The following is a 15934-nucleotide window of genomic DNA, read 5'->3' as shown; positions in this document are numbered from 1 at the left end:
GAGGGGTACACTTGAGGGAGTAAAGCATAATTAGCTGTCATTGCTCTCTGGGACATGGTTACACACTTTATCTTCTGTGACTGCCAGAGTCATAGGGTAGGATAATTTTACAAGTGCTGTAGCCACTAGTAATTGGATTGGACCATCTTGTTTTTCATAGGCTGTTAAATGTCTTAAGGTGGAAAACAACTTTTGGTAATTGCCAGCGTGAGAGAAGATTCAGATGGGGCTAGATGGCTGAAAGGCATGACGGTCCCATTCGTGCTCCCTGACAACCTGTGGGCCCTCTGAACCCCAGCTCATTAAATAAATGATTGTAAATACTGACAGATTGTATATGGTGTGGTTAACAAGGTGAGAGGTTACAGCTCAATGGAATGTGAATCAAGAGAGAGAAGTGCCAATGTGGTAAAATGGGAAAAGCCATTTTAAAAAAGCCACCATCATGCAGATTGGGTGCATAGTACTTACACAGGACATATTTATATATATGAAATATATGGGCACACAGCCCCTGATTCTGATAATTATGTTTCTGGTAGTGATCAGTGTCTGTCCTGTACCCCAAACCAGATGATACTGTAGATGTATCACATTTGCTCTTGATTATACATTTGCATGCAAGGTGCTCAAGTGGCAGTCATTCGCTGTTGTTCTGGGATGGTCACTACCCTTAAAAATCAAAAGAGGTGTTTCAATGGACAGTTGCGTTTGTTCCTTGCAGAGAAAAGATAACTTAAAAACAAACATTAATTAGATATTGATCTAGCTGCTCTGCTGCAGCTTTGACCCTTGCAAACCTCTCTTTTCTAGTTCTTTTGTACTAGTTTTGAAGTGGTGGTGGTGGGAGGACCAAAATTGTTGATGGCATTCATAGTGCACCGAGGTGGCATTATGTTCTCTCTTGTTTACTCTTCTACTAATGTTCTGGAGTTTGGGTTGCTTTTTAACTGCTGGTGAGCACCACCGTGATGTTTCCTCAGGCCTGCCTATTACAAATGCCAAATATCTCTATTTCTAAGTGTTAATAGTCAACCAAGAGCCTGTTATACTGTGTACAGAAGTATACTTGGCACTTTTGGGTGGAGGAAACATGTTTTTACAGTTTCAGCTCTTTCTTCCCTAAGTCTAGTTGACCCTTTCTTTTGAACCATGCCTGGTTGTGCTGTTTTTATTTATTTTTTTTTTACATTCTATGTTCTTGCTTTTTTCTGTTAGGACTTCACACTGATACTTTAATTTGAGATGGATCCTCTGATGTGTTCCCCTTGTACAGAATAGTCTGGAATGAGAGCTACCCCATGCTGAACACAGATACAAATAAAACAGAATCTGCTACAGCCTGATCTCTCTGTTCTTTTTAATACCTGGATCACCTGTTTGCTTATAATAGTCTTTTCAGCAGGCTTCCAACTTTTAATTAAGTTTCAAAAAAAATTTACTACTTATTTTATACTCTTAAAAATAACTTCTCAAACTCTTTTCTTGGAGTACAATGTTAAATCTTTATATTAATCCTGCTAAATTTTACGATCCCTCTTTTTTAAAAAAAAACACAAAACAACAAAAAAACATAATTTTTAGAAGCTTCTCTGCTTGGCTGTTGAGGCATTCTGGTTTTGTTTTGGTCTTTGTAAGTTACTTGGGGGAAGTGATTAGGTTTTGGTCTGATCCTCTGATTTTTTATAGCCATCTATGAAGATTTTAATATAAAATTCTAGCTCCTGCTTTTAGTTTCAGTGTCTGGGCTCTGTTTTTTTTTTTGTTTGTTTCCTTAACAAGCCTCTTCATTGTTACAAAGCAGCCCCTCAACAGTAATATTTTATGACCCAGGTTCTTTCCGCCTCTTGAGATCAGACTGAGTGTTTTCTCTTTCTTTATGTGGGTGGTGTTCTTGGTGATTTTTTTTTTGTTTTGTTTGCTTGTTTGATTGCTTTTTCCAGCTCTTCCATGGGAGACCTAGACAATAGTCTCAGCTTCTGTCTGCTGATGTGATCCTTAGCCAGTCTAGCTGGGAGTCACTGACGTCTCCCTTTGCCTGTTGCGTTTTTTTCCTTGGCAGCCTTTTTTTATCTCTGCATTTCATAGGACCTCATATAGTTTCCATCCTGATTTGGTTATCAGTCCCCTAGGTCATTTATTTTGATAAGCCTTTGCTGTTCAGCTTAGTATTTTGGTTCGTAGGGACTTTATGCTGTTGGTTGATTCTCCTAGATTATTGTGTTTTAGCTCCTTCAGTCCCTACTGAATTATGGCTTTCTGTCTTTCCTGTATAGTGTCTACCTGGAACAGCAATATTCTGCTGATGGTCTTTTTTCTACCAAGTTTTCAGTAAGTCTATTGTGTAAATAATGTCATTTTAACAACAGACATTTTATTTCTTCCATCTTCTTTCTCAGGGTTTTAGTGTTTGTAAAGAAATGCGTGGACCTTCATGTGGCTGTTTGATTTCTCTGCAAACTTTTTAAAAAGCGAGTCTGCATGTTACAGCTCTTTTGCCATTTCCCTCCAGCGTAAGTTTAATCAACTTTTGTCCTTTCCTGTAGTTGAGAATTACGGGTCTTTGTGACATTACTGCTTCTCTTAAACCATGTACTATGTTCCTGTAACCTCTTCAGTTTGAATGTTTTCCTATGACCTTTGAAGTGCAAGCAAAATCACTTTTTTTCTGGTTTAGATTAAGTTCAGCTACCTTCTAGAGGCTCCTTCCCTATGCCTAAAGTTCCCCTGGTTTCATCAAATTGCCTCTTTAATACAATTTCAGCTGCTTATTGTACCCATGCTTGTGAGCCTATCTTGTTCTGGGAACATTAATGAGTGCCACCACAGTTCTCTGCTTCTCCGCTAGCAACCAGTATTTTGCCTTCAGGACTTTTCTCCAAACCTTGCTTATGTTACTGTTATTTGCACAGCACATGGACTGTGACTGTTCCTCAGCACCTCCAAGGATCACACTCAAACCCTCTGTGAGGTCTGATGTTTGCATTAAGCAGTGAAGTCTGTATGTCCGCGATTCTGTATTTCCTGACAATCATTGCTACAACATTGAAGCAGGCGAGCTTCCTTTGTAACTATTGGGCAAACCTGGCAAAATTTGGATGCAATTGCTTTGTACTGAGTAAGAGAGGAGATGATCAACAACTGTATGTGGTTGAACTCATGAGGAATCCACTGGCAAAAAGTTGGTGGTGGTGCAGTCAAGCACGTACATGTAGGTGGCCCCGAGGATGTTCACGATACCTATGTGGTTGGTCACTGTGTTATCACCATTAGTGCCTCTCTGCTAACTAGGACAGGCAGTGTAAAGTCAAAGAGTCGTTCCCGTTGATTTCAGCAGCATTACTGCACTGGTGCAAAATGCCAAGCTTCTCTTATGGGGGGATTTTGTAGTACCCATTGTTCATGATTTTGAAGTTGGAAGAAATGTTCAAGGTGATCAAAGTGTCACCTGGATTATCTGAATGAAGTCTTGCTGCACCAGTAACGTCCCAGTGTATTAACAAACAGAAATGGATCCAGAAACTGGCCACAAATCCAGAACTACTTGTTGCTGGCTCTATATGCAATCATGCAGCAGCTTGCTGCATGCGTGAGGCCAGTCAGCATTACATGATCCATCTGTGGATTGCTGGTGCGATTGCTGAAAAGCGAGCAGTCAAATATCCCCGTGTGCTAAAAGCAAGTGCAGGCTGCACATCAGACTCATTAATAGAGAAGTGAGTTTCTCAAGACAACAGACTCCATGCAACAACTGGATGTTCGGTCTGATGCTGTTACCATTGATCTAGCAAGCCGAACAGGGAATGCTGAATCAGAGGGAAAAGTCTCAGGCATGCAGTTACATAGGGCTATAGTGAAAATCAAGAGCTTTGCCAACATGAGCTTCAGGACGGTTTGATTAAAAAGTGCAGTTCAATTAATTTGCTGCTAGTGTTCATGAACATGCTGCACAGAGCTCAATAAGAGATTAATAAAATAATAATAATAAAAAAAAAGCACATGAGAAAGCTTCTAACCAGGCAGCTAAGCAAGAAGCACAAGCAAAGCTCTGTGTTATGAAAGATAAAACAGTAGGCACGAAAGGCAGAGGAGTTTTAATGAGCTGTGGATCCAGAAAATACCGTGTGGTTGTGGAAACAGCATCTGGCCTTGAAGACACTGCCATTTCTGAAGTGAAGATGGTGACGAAATTGATGGCAAAAAAAAGTCTGAGGTGGCCAGCCAAGCCTTTTCAGTTGCCCTAAATGATGAAGTTATAAATGAGGTAGTACAGCTCTTTGGCCAGGAGCAACACCTAGAAAAAAAGGAGATTTTTCCAGCTCTCTAGCAGACGCCATCCAGTGCAGTCAGCCATAAGCAAGTTCACTAACATATAAAAACATGGGATAAGAGTCACAAGCAGCCAGAAGACTTCTGCAGCTTTTTGGCTTTGTAGGGAATTATTTCTTGAGACCTAATATGCTGTCTACTTCTGTGAAGAGAAGGGTGATGACATGTCCTCTGAAAATTGTGGTAGCTCTCCTTCTCTCAAGTCCTGGAAAAGGCTTTACAGGAAAAATGGCCAATTTTTGCTACAGAGGTAACTAAACAGATTCTATCAGTCACTCTGCTTAAAGGGAGATGTTCTATTTTGGTAAAGAGGTCAGTGAGATAATCTTTGAGGCCTACTTTTTTTTTTTTTTTAAATCAGCACTTTTGACAATATGTATGAAATCTTAGATAGTTTTAGTGTTTGAAGAACAGTGCTCTTTTTTTTTTTTTTTGCATTTTGAAAATGTTTCACTGATCTCAGCAAAAAAGTGATTTTAGTAATGATTTAATACAGTAAATGGTTTGAGTTAATTCCAACCAAGTGTGTGGTATTTCAGATCCCAGCAGGTGCCTGCTGTATGTAGACTGCTGTCAAATTTCATTAGATGAAAAGAATAAAGGAGAAAGTATCAAAAGAATGAAAGAGACCATGGGAGAAGATTTTATGCTGAAACTGGTGTTTTAAATGCTTGTTTGTTCATTTTTACGGAGTACTTTATCAAGTAGTGTGGCTTATGTAAAACAGTGAATTGCTCTACAGCAGCTCTGCTGTCTGAAATTGAACAGAAGGCATACCATTATCTGGAAACAGAAGGAAAAGGATGGAGGATGAGAGAAGGTGGCGTTTTTTGGAAAGATGAATGAAAAGGATTCTTCAGATTTTAGTGGGGATAACAAGATTTTTATGTGCTTCTCATGAATTTATGGGGGTTGGAAAAATTTCTGAGGGTAGACTTTTTAATTTCTTCAGTAATTAAAAGACAGCAAGATAGCAAACACCGAGGAAGATAGAGCTGTCAGGCAAGATCCATGTATCGTAGGCTTAGCCATTATGTTCATAAGTGTCATGCTGATACTTTAATTCCATTACCTCTGGTGTATTTTAATTTCTGAGACTAGAAATAAAAAGAAAAAAAAAAAGGAAAGTGGTTTTTTTTTTTTTCTTTTTTTTCTTTTCTTTTTCCTGTCCTTGGGAAATGGTTAGGCAAATGAAACATTTAACCTTCAGGATTTGTCTTTGCACCTGACTTCATCTTGTAACATGCTAAACACAGTGACGATTGCAAATATTGATCTGGAAGTTACAAGCTTTAAATGTCCTGCTCTTGAAGTTACAATTTCATGAATAGTTAGCTTCTCTGGAGTAATAAAAAAATATTATTATAAGTTATTTCCAAAATAAAATCCTGCATTGCACAGTCTGCTTCTGTTGACCTAAACCTAATTTATACCAAAGCTTTCTGGAAAGGATTAAGGTTGTAATAACAATTGTTTTTTCATACATGTTTTCTTTACCTAAAATATACTCTATCCTGTCTATAAATTTATCTTTTACTTTATATACACAGTGTATGGTAAGATGTAAGCACCTTGGGCCACCAGAATCTGGTGGTTCTGTAGTCAGCTTAGCTAGGTGAAGTCCCATTGAAGTCATGGTGATCTCTTTCATTTACATGTGATGAGGAACTTAAACAGTATGATCTATTATTTTTTTGTCAGCATATTTTTAAACCAAAAAAAAAAAAAGCAAAATTTTGCAGTAGGCAACATGAGATGGGGAGAAACTAGAAATAAGGTTTTCATTTAGTGATCAAGATGTCTGGCTCAGCTAAATGTTGAGGTCACTGTACACAAAAAAAAATCTTTTTTTTTTGACTGATTGGCTGTTAATTTGGAGCAAACATTTTGATAGAATGATCTAATGTTAGCATATATATATATATAAATATTTAACTACATGTGTGTACATATGCTCTAAACTGAAATCTAAATATTGTTTGCCTGTTACAAAGCAACAGCATCGTAGAAAGCAATGTATATACACATATTACTGAAATAGAAAAGAATATTAAGTGCATATGGCTAGTCATGCCATATATATTTGTAGCATGATTTTTATCAATGAAATATCAAATTGTCTTCATAAAAATGATTTTTTTTTCTGAATCTTGGCTTCCTTCAGGAGCTTGTGGATTGGATTTCTCTTCAGGGCTGCAACCCTGACTGTCTGACAGACAACACAAGGAATGCAGTGCTGAACAGGTGAAGGGTCAGATTTCTCTGACTGTGTCACAGGAGTTTTGCAATCCCACCTGGAAGTTCAGAAGTCGAAGGTTTAAGTTAAATGCTTTTGACGTAATCTGGGCTGACACTGGTTGTGACATTGCCATGACAATTACCGAAACAAACTTCAGAGATGGGGATGAACAAAACCCACAGACTTTAGCAACATAAATCAGCAGCTCTTGTTATTACTAGTTAGGTTGGATATTTTGTTTGTTACTGTGCAGGATGACATCCACCTTACTTCATACAGCCCTGTGCTCATGCAGACACTTAGCTCTGTGCCTAGCATGAAGCTCATAAGTTTGTTTTCAGTGAGGCTGAGTGCTTAATATGTACATGTAATATCTGGAAGATTTTAGTGCTTGAATTTCAGAGTTAGCATCATGACTTACAGTTTCTTGATTCTTTTGCTTATACCCTGATCATCAGTTGCAGCGATACTTGGTTAAATGTGTGACTTTGTAAATTTAAAAGGGAAGAAAGAATAAAGACAGCTGAAGGATGAGCTGCCTTCTGTCAGCTCTCTGAAATGACTGCAAGGGCTGGTTTCAGAGCATGGAAAGCAGAAGGAAAATGTGGTTTATGGAAAACTGCTGCTGCAGCTTAGTTCTTGCAGTCAAAAACAGAAAAAGGAAAGGTAGCTTACACACGTTGTTTGAAAGGTGAGAAAGCATTAGCTCTAAGAAGTGCTGCTGGGCTTTCTCTTCGACTTTTTGGCGATACGTGAGGCATGGTACAGGAGAGATAACCCGCAGCCTGCCCGATCAGGCGTAGGCTTCGATAGCAGCATTTCCCTGGGTTTCCAGCAGCCAGGGTGCTGGTTGCCCTGGTCTCGGAGCCATATGGCCGATGGCTAATGGTGCAAGCTGCATGGCGTAGCAGCTAATGAGCTTGGCAGAAAGTCAATCAGCGCCTCTGCTGGCCTACCAAAGTCCAGAGTCTGGGGGTTGAGGTTCAGTTATGTGCTTGCCTGGGTCCGTGGCTTCTGAAGCTCTGCTAGCCGAAGGTGTGGGCACACTCATTTGGACAGCGCACGTGCACTCACGGGCACAAACCCTGGAGTTTAAGGAGAGGGAGGTGAAAGATTCCTGCAGCACGTGTGCTTTCCTATAGACAGCAGGCTGTGTAACTTGTCTTTTATTGAGGTATGAAAGAAAAAATAAATAAATGCTGAAACACTATTTTGTTTGTTTGTTTGTTTTGCTCTATCTGCAGCAAGTTGTACACAAATAGGAAAGAAAAAAAATCAAAAAGATTTAAAGTAAAACTTTAAGCAAGCCACCAGTAAGTAAAATTTATCAGGCACTAAAAAAGCAACTACAAAACTAGGGGAAAGGAAATGCCACTTCTTTGTGTTTTTGTCTTAAAAAACATCAAACGGGTATTTCAGATCATCCCGAAGATCTCACCAGCATGAGAAGTGGGTACGAAGCCTTTCTGCATCTGGTGTGAATTCATGGAGGGTTTTTATGCTGTTGCTATAGTGTCATTTGGGGTCTGCTTTTGCAATCTTTTTTTTTTTTTTTTTTTCCTACAAGTTGCTGTTAGAATTCCTACCAGCTGCCTCAACCAGTGAAGATTGTACAACCAAACTTTGATGCAGTGCTGTACTACTTCAGCCAGGGATACCTTTGAACAAATATAGTAATATAAAAATAAATTTGTATTCTTTGTTAATGCATCTATCGCTAGATGATTTAAAAATATTAGTGTAGTAACTATGTGGGTTCTGTAAATAAATTCAGTTCTTGTTTATTCTGAATCTCATTTCCAGTTAGGTTCCAGTCCTTGCTTCGTGTGTTGCTTACACATTTCAAAGTAAGCAGTTGCTAGGAAAAATGTGCATATGTAGTCTAGAGCACAGCCTTACAGACGAATGCTTCAAACAGAAGCAAGATGTATAGTGCCTGGTAGATATCACTGTCAGAAAAATAAGGCTGTTATGGATTTAGGGACACAGTGTTGATTTGGGAAGTATTTTGACAGCTGCATTCTTCAATGGTGATGCTTGAATTTCACCTGCAAACCACAGTGACCACAGAAATCTTTTGAAATCTGGAGCAGAGAACCTGTGCTGCTTCTGCAGATGGGGTTTGCCTTTTAATTCTCTTAGTCCTTCAGGCCTAGCACATTACTGTTGTGTGAGTTAGTTTTCTTAATCTGCTTCAACTACTGTATTTCTTAATTCAGCAGAAGTAGTTGGGTGGTTAATAGTTGTTTATGAAGTTAGTACTTCAAATTAGAGCTTCTTACAGTGAAATAAATCCTATTTTGATTCATATCACTTGATACTTGATTCATATTATCATGTCTTTCTGAGATCTCAGTGTGCAGTCAGTTAAGAGTATCTTGTCCTTGGCTGACCTTTAAGTACATCAGTTTTTAACTTCCTTTTATTTTCCTTTGTTTCCAGGAAATTGAAGACCATGTGGCATTTTTAATAACTGTTCCAACAGCCCTAGCAATTTTTTTTGCTATATTTATCCTTGTCTGCGTAGAACCTGTCTTCAAGAAGCTGCTCCGTATATTTTCGCTGGTGGTCTGGGTATGTCTGGTTGCCATGGGATATCTCTTTATGTGTTTTGGAGGAATCATCTGTCCCTGGGACCAGGTAAGACTGTTGTTATTATTACTTTTACTTCCGCTGGCCAGATTTCCAAGAGCCATTCTATGCAAAAGTATCAACGTTAATTTTTTGTGGGATGTCTAATAAAATGTTTGTGTGATCGAGTGTTTGCATGCTAAGACTTCCAGCATCTGTTTTATAAATGATAAAAAGATGTGTATACTGAAGGTATGGAGGATTTTACATTTATAATTTAAGCTTCTTGGGATAACGAACATTTGATTTCAGACACCACCTTCCTTGTATAATGAACGTTTGATGCTAGTGACCAATTAACATGTCGAAGTGCTAGTTTTATTCAAGACTATCTTCAGCTTAAGGTGTTACTGCTCTCAATTTAATAGTCTTTAAAATGTTCTCTTACAACGCATGAGGAAAAAGGATTGGGAGTTTCCTATCTAGAGAAATACACGAGTACAGAAACAATGTATTACCTTTAACGTTTAAAAAATAATTAAAGAAGAAAAAGCAAAGGTATAGTTGCCTCTTAATAGCACCAGTTTTGAAATATTAATAAGTGGTGTGTATTATCCAAAGCTGTTCCTGATAGATTCGTCTGTGTTCTGCTATATCCTTTTCCTTTCCCCTCTACATGGAAATGCTCCTGAAATACTCATTGTAAAACTCTTTACAGGGTGGAAGAAAACTTTTAAGTATATAAATGTGTCCTCTGAAAATTCTGTGTTGAGCATCATTTTGGTATAACCTTTAAATTGCAGTATACTATCTGTGATGCTTTCTATGTCTTTAAGATAAACCTGAAACAATTTCTCTTACTTGTTATTTGGATCTTGCAGAGACTTATGCAAATACTGAACTTTAAGTATGCAACTAGTTCCTATGAAGTCCTTGATTCAAATGATTTAAATTGCTGATGTATGTTGTTAATATTAGTTCAGGAGCCCTTACCTCTGTGAGTGATTCTATATTTTCTTTTTCTTGGAAGTTTCAGGGATTAATTATCTGTTTTTCTGTTTTTCTGTTTTTTGTTGTTGTTGTTGTTGTTGTTGTTGTTGTTGTTGTTGTTGTTTTGTTTTGTTTTGTTTTGTTTTTTGTTTTTTTAAGTATTTGGAACTACCAAACCAGGCCACACTTGAATGTGATAAAAAGAAAATTAGAACATGCAATATTTTTACCTAGATAGAGATTTCAGCATGGGTGTGCCCGTATCTTTGTGATATCAAGTCTAGGTACTTCACATGGTCTTACTTTGTTGTTTTATTTATTTTCATCTCCAGATGTGGGATGTCATGGTAGGATTCTGCTATTGCAGTCTTGGTGTTGTGTTTAGGCAGTCAAGGTGGTTTGTCCTGCTCTATTTCTTTCCTAGGGAAATAGAGGCATTCCCATAGCACCAGAGAGACCTGGCTGGCCATCTGCAGCAGGAAGGGCTGCAGAGCTCTTGGGAGAGGCATCGTCTTTGAGCAGGTTGCCAGGACACAAGTAGTCGGATGTTTCAGTCTGTTCCTTGGTTGGCATGCAAGAGCTGCTTGGAAAGAGGACATCTGGGAGCGAGCAGCGTTGGTTGATCTGCCTGCAGCAGCCCCTGTCTTTGCCTAGTGCTGCTCTGGGAGCGGGCAGGGCTCTTCCAGACAGCACTGTCTGTACTTCCAGACCCCGCTGTCTGTACGTGGCTTAGCTGGGCTGTGCTGTGTGCTCATCCTCTGCCAGGAGAGGTGCTGGGGCAGGGTGGCCCTTTACCACTTCTGGAAGTCGAGTATCTCAGGGCTCCCTGCACTGGGACAGTTTGCTGCCCCAGAATAATTTTTCACCCTTTGAATAGCAGCGCTGCCTTGGTGTTTGCTTCTGTAGGCATACTTTTACCTACTGTCAGTTAAGAGTTACCTACAGAAATATGGAAATCTTTCTGGGAGTTTGACATCTTACACAACAGGCTAATACCCAGTTTGATCAAAAAAAACAAACAGCCAGTAGTACAGTACTGCTGTGTATTCCTGTAATGTTGGTGTTTTGATTGCTCTGAATCAGGACTATGTAGGTCAGTAATCAATGTTCTCCCCTATAATTATATATTAAAGCAAATATGAAAAATCCTTCCTTAGGGGTTACTGACAGATTCTTTCCTAGTTTTACATTTTGTGAATTTAAAACACATTTTGCTTGGTTTATTAGGGTCTTTTTTCTTGTTCCTTTATGCTTTTATGAAAGAAAAGAAATATGAACTAAAATTTAAATTAGTTCTGTTTCAAACATATCCTTGTCAAAATAACTAATTGGAAAATGATCAAAATAATAATAAAAAAGAACCAGTTCAAGTACAATTATTTACTAAACAGGTGCTTTACTTTCATTTTCTTCAAACTAAAACCTAACTTTTGTTCTGGCCAAGCAGAGTTTAAAAATGCTCTTTTCATCGTATCTTTCATGTCTTCTGAATCCTGCGCTTGTTAAAAATATGGAATTTCTTAATAGCACTAGTAACTGCTGAAAGATAAATTTCCTGCATACCATAGTTTATAGAAAGAATGTGTTGTTTTCTCATTTGTGCACTAACCTCCTCCCCTAACTCAAAAGGCAACCCTGCATCCTTTGTTTTTTGGCTTGATTGTCTTAATGTTCTTTTGGGCTGTTTTTAAGTGGTAAATGCCAATTTTCTCTGTTGTTGAAGGTACCTCAGGTGTGAACTTTTGCTGCTTTTGTTTATAATGAAAATACAACTTTGGAGAGACTATTTTAGTTATGAACTCAATATATATTTAATGCAGAGCAGTTCCCCCTGTGCCTGCAGGCACATAGCTCAAATAACTTTCACGAACAATGGAGGACTGAAAATGAAGCGGCCAGTCAGCGCCATTGTTTTGCGTTAAGAGTCCTGTGGGCTGGTATGAAGTAAGTGCAAATCATAATTGGTTTCAGCTTGCTTTTGTTGTCCCTGCAGACCGCTTTTATCTGTCTGCATTTCCTTGTCTCTTGTTCAGCTGCAGCTACAGCTTTGGAGAGAAAGCCATTATCAGGTGTGGATCTGGCCACGTTTTGAAGGGGGTAGCGGGCGGCTGCAGACTCTTGCTGCGTCCCTGGGGCCTGTCTGCAAGCCCTGTACTGGCTCCTTAATTGCCTGCTGAGCCTGATCCAAAGGCTGTAGCTGGCACTCAGCTGCATGGGAGTAATCATGAACCCATCCACGAGTGGAGACAATTTGCAGGATGTTTGCATTATCAACCTTACCAACTAACTTAACTCCTCACTTAGCCCAAGCTCTCTCACTCCTCTTTATGGATGGTGAAGAGAAGCAAGTGCAGTGAGAGAAAGATGGAGAGAGTAGCACCTAGGCAGTGGGTGACTTTACATGGAAAAATTAGGGCGATGGTGGCAAATACTCTTGGTATCTGACAAACTATCATTATCATGTGGCAGCCCTCTCTCACTGCTGTCAGTCTGTGAGTACTAGACTTGGCAGTGAAGCCTCCTGTTTTTCCTGGTCGCCCAGGAAACTTCGGTGTTTTGATAGAACCTACAAACACAAGACTGAATTACAGCCCAACGGAGGGAGGCCGGGCTGTCTCCAGGAGGTCTGGCAGGAGTCACAGGGCACCTAGCTGGGGTTGGTAGGAAAGAAGCAGAGCAAAGGAGGTCACGTAACAGCTGAGAGAGAGTTACTGCCTGCTAGCAGGTCTTTCCAAATCTAAGATGTGAGTGATAATATGTGGAGATGGTTTCAGTGAGGAAAGACCCCAGGAAGATGTTTAGAAAAGTCTATGCCATGATCAGTAGATGGTGTGTTTGGTGGAAAGCCACTATTGCACAGCGGGCAAGCTGAGGAAGCAGTGCTGGTGGAGAAGGGTGATCTTGTTGTATTAGGACTTAAAAGAAAGGTTCTGCTTTCTAACAAAATGTAAATCCAGTACCTATCTGTAAAGTTACATGCCAGAGGATGAATTTAAATTACTTTCCTCTTGTCTCACTGACAGTATAGTTATTGTACAACAGTTGCCTTTCTGTGTCATCCTTTGACATGTCTAATACTTCCTCAGCCTTTTATACAGGGTGTGTGTAAATATGTCATAGCTCATTGATATCAAGGGGTAAGAAGAGCTCTTAAGGCATACAGTGGATGGTAAAAAAAAAAGCGGGTAATTATACAGCATTATGCTAGTCTAATGAATTCTATCATTGCTGGATTTTGGTATTCAACTCTATTTAGTTATAAATGCACAGCCCAGGCACCAGATGTGTTCTTCCATGTCTATATTCAGTTACAGCAAAGAAATTACTTCAAGCAGGATTTGACACTTCTGATTTCCAAAAATAAATTATCTATGGAGTGATGTGTTTAGAATATATGTTTGGCTATTTTATTCTAAATGCTACTTTTTGAGCTGAATCTAGAGGGCTTCTTTGTTTTGTTTTAATGTGTGAATAGTATAGAATAGAACAGAACAGAACAGAACAGAACAGAATAGGTTTACTTCAGATGGATGAGACCTTCAAAGAACATGTAGTCCAACTTCCAGACCACTTCAGGGCTAACCAAAAGTTAAAACATATTATTGAGGTCATTGTCCAAATGCCTCTTGTACATTGACAAGCACAGGGCATCAACAGTGATAGGCATGAGGGTTGGAACTAGATGATCTTTAAGGTCCCTTCCAACCCGAGCCATTCTGTGATCAACTACCTCGCTAGGAAGCCTTTTCCAGTGTTTGTCTGCCCTCACGGTAAATAAAATTTTCCTCATGTCTAGTCTGACCGTCCCCTGGTGCAGCTTTGTGGTGTTCCTGCTCCTCCTGCCATTGGTGACCAGGGAGAAGAGACCGATGCCTCCTTCTCCACTTCACCTCCTCAGGAAGCTGTAGAGAGCGGAGAGGTCACCTATTGGCTTTCTTTTCTCCAATCTAGACAAGCCAAGTGTCCTCAGACTGTCCTCTAAGCAGTTTTTACAGAGTGTTGTTATGGAGGAGGTGTTCTTGTGGAGTGGTTGATTTCAGGCCTCAGAGCTCTGATGATGTGTAGTGTAGGCCAAATTTTCAGTGTTGGTACTGTGTTCAGCTTTGGACCCCTCACTACAAGAAGGACATTGAGGCCCTGGAGCATGTCCAGATAGGGCTATGAAGCTGGTGAAGGGCCTGGAGCACATGTCCTATGAGGATCAGCTGAGGGAACTGGGAGTATTTACTCTGGAGAAGAGGAGGCTCAGGGGAGACCTTATTGCTCTCTACAGCTACCTGAAAGGAAGGTGTGGAGAGCTGAGGGTCAGACTCTTCTCACAGATAACTAGGGATAGGACTAGAAGGAGTGGCCTCAAGTTGTGCCTGGGAAGGTTTAAGTTGGAAATGAGGAGACATTTCTTCTCAGAAGGATCAGTCAGGCATTGGAATGGGTTGCCCAGGGAAGTGGTGGAGTCACCATCCCTGAGGGTGTGCAAGGAAAGGTTGGGCGTGGTACTTGGGGCATGGTTTAGTGGGTGACATTGGTGGTAGGGGGACGGTTGGACCAGATGATCTTGGAGGTCTTTTCCAACCTTAACAATTCTATGATTCTATAATTGTATGATTATTATTCTCATTTTCTTTGATATTCTCTTGGCACCTGAAGATACCAGTGGGGCCACTGCCTGTGTGAGGGCTCTTGAGGCAATGTGGGGCCTGTGCCTCTGAAGGAAGATGTACAGTTGTGTTTAGAGGTGAACAAAGCGAAAGGTGCAGAACCGGAGAGGTGTGTGTGCCTTTGGCAGGTCTGAGCTCCCAGTTGCACAAGACAGCTGTGTCTGTGGCAAGCTGGATGTGTTCATGGAAAAGAAAGAACATTTTTTGCACCGAATTACTTAGGGCCTCATTTTCACACCTTGCTTGGGACCTTCATTATCTGAAGTTGGCCCTGATGTAAATTACTAATAAAATGTACAGTTAAGCAGTGGCAAAACAGTTAGATGTTTGAGTAGGAGAGCAGGATGGGTGCTAGTGATGTTCCTGCAGCACAGGAAAAGCATGGATGAGTTACAGTGAACTCTGCAGAGGGCTCAGAATCTGGAGTAGGAGGAGGCTTGCCATTTTTTCAAGCTCAAGGGTAATCAGATCATCAGGAATTAGTATCCTGATGATCTGATTACCTGATGATCTGAACTATATCTTGCAGGAGCATGGTTCAAAAGTCACCTGAAAAAGGACTTAAGGAAAACCAGGTAGTCTGAAAAGGTGAAAATATTGTGCTTTAGGAATAGGTGTGATAGAAAAGGAAGAAACCCAGAATCCACAAGTTACAAGTCCTATTTGCAGTGATATTTGAGAAAGGAGAAGGACAGATTATTTTTATCTTAATATTCCTTTTTTTTTTTTTTTTTAGACATATGAAGGCACAGGCTTAATAGCAAGACATTTTAATGTGTTTGTCAAGTCTGGTATGGCTATATCTGTATATAAGAGAGGAAAAAGCTGAGCTACTAAAGACCTGCCAGCTTGTCATTAAAATCAGTAATATGGTAGATTAATACAGTAAAATTGTGTGTGGAGCCTTTGAACACCCTGTTAGCATAAGTAATATGCCATTGTTAACCTTTGGTATGTGATGGCAGCATGTTTGAGGAAAAAGAACTGATTTCTTTTTTAAGTAGTTTAAGCAATTTTGTAAAAAAAAAAATAAATAAATAAAATCTGTTTTAGTGCCAAATGGTAAACCAGAAGGAAAGCTAGAGGAGATGGGAGTTATCAAAGTAACTGTAAATATAGGCGAAGGGAGATGGCAGCTGGGGCGACT

At 39.8% G+C, this 15934-nt stretch overlaps 1 protein-coding gene across 1 annotated transcript in view; it reads left to right on the top strand.

Moving 5' to 3' along the window:
- The window catches only part of ADCY2 (adenylate cyclase 2), a 212804-nt gene that overhangs the window by 9607 nt on the left and 187263 nt on the right, over positions 1-15934 (top strand). The window contains exon 2 of the mRNA XM_082753106.1: positions 9011-9208. Within this exon, the coding sequence (XP_082609232.1) occupies positions 9011-9208 (198 nt within the window). The remainder of the gene's footprint in view (positions 1-9010; positions 9209-15934) is intronic.

This window comes from Aythya marila, assembly GCF_965140915.1.
Source record: "Aythya marila genome assembly, chromosome: 2".
NCBI lineage: Eukaryota > Metazoa > Chordata > Aves > Anseriformes > Anatidae > Aythya > Aythya marila.
The sequence above is the reverse complement of the archived record's forward strand: the minus strand, read 5'-3'. Positions and strand labels throughout refer to the sequence as shown.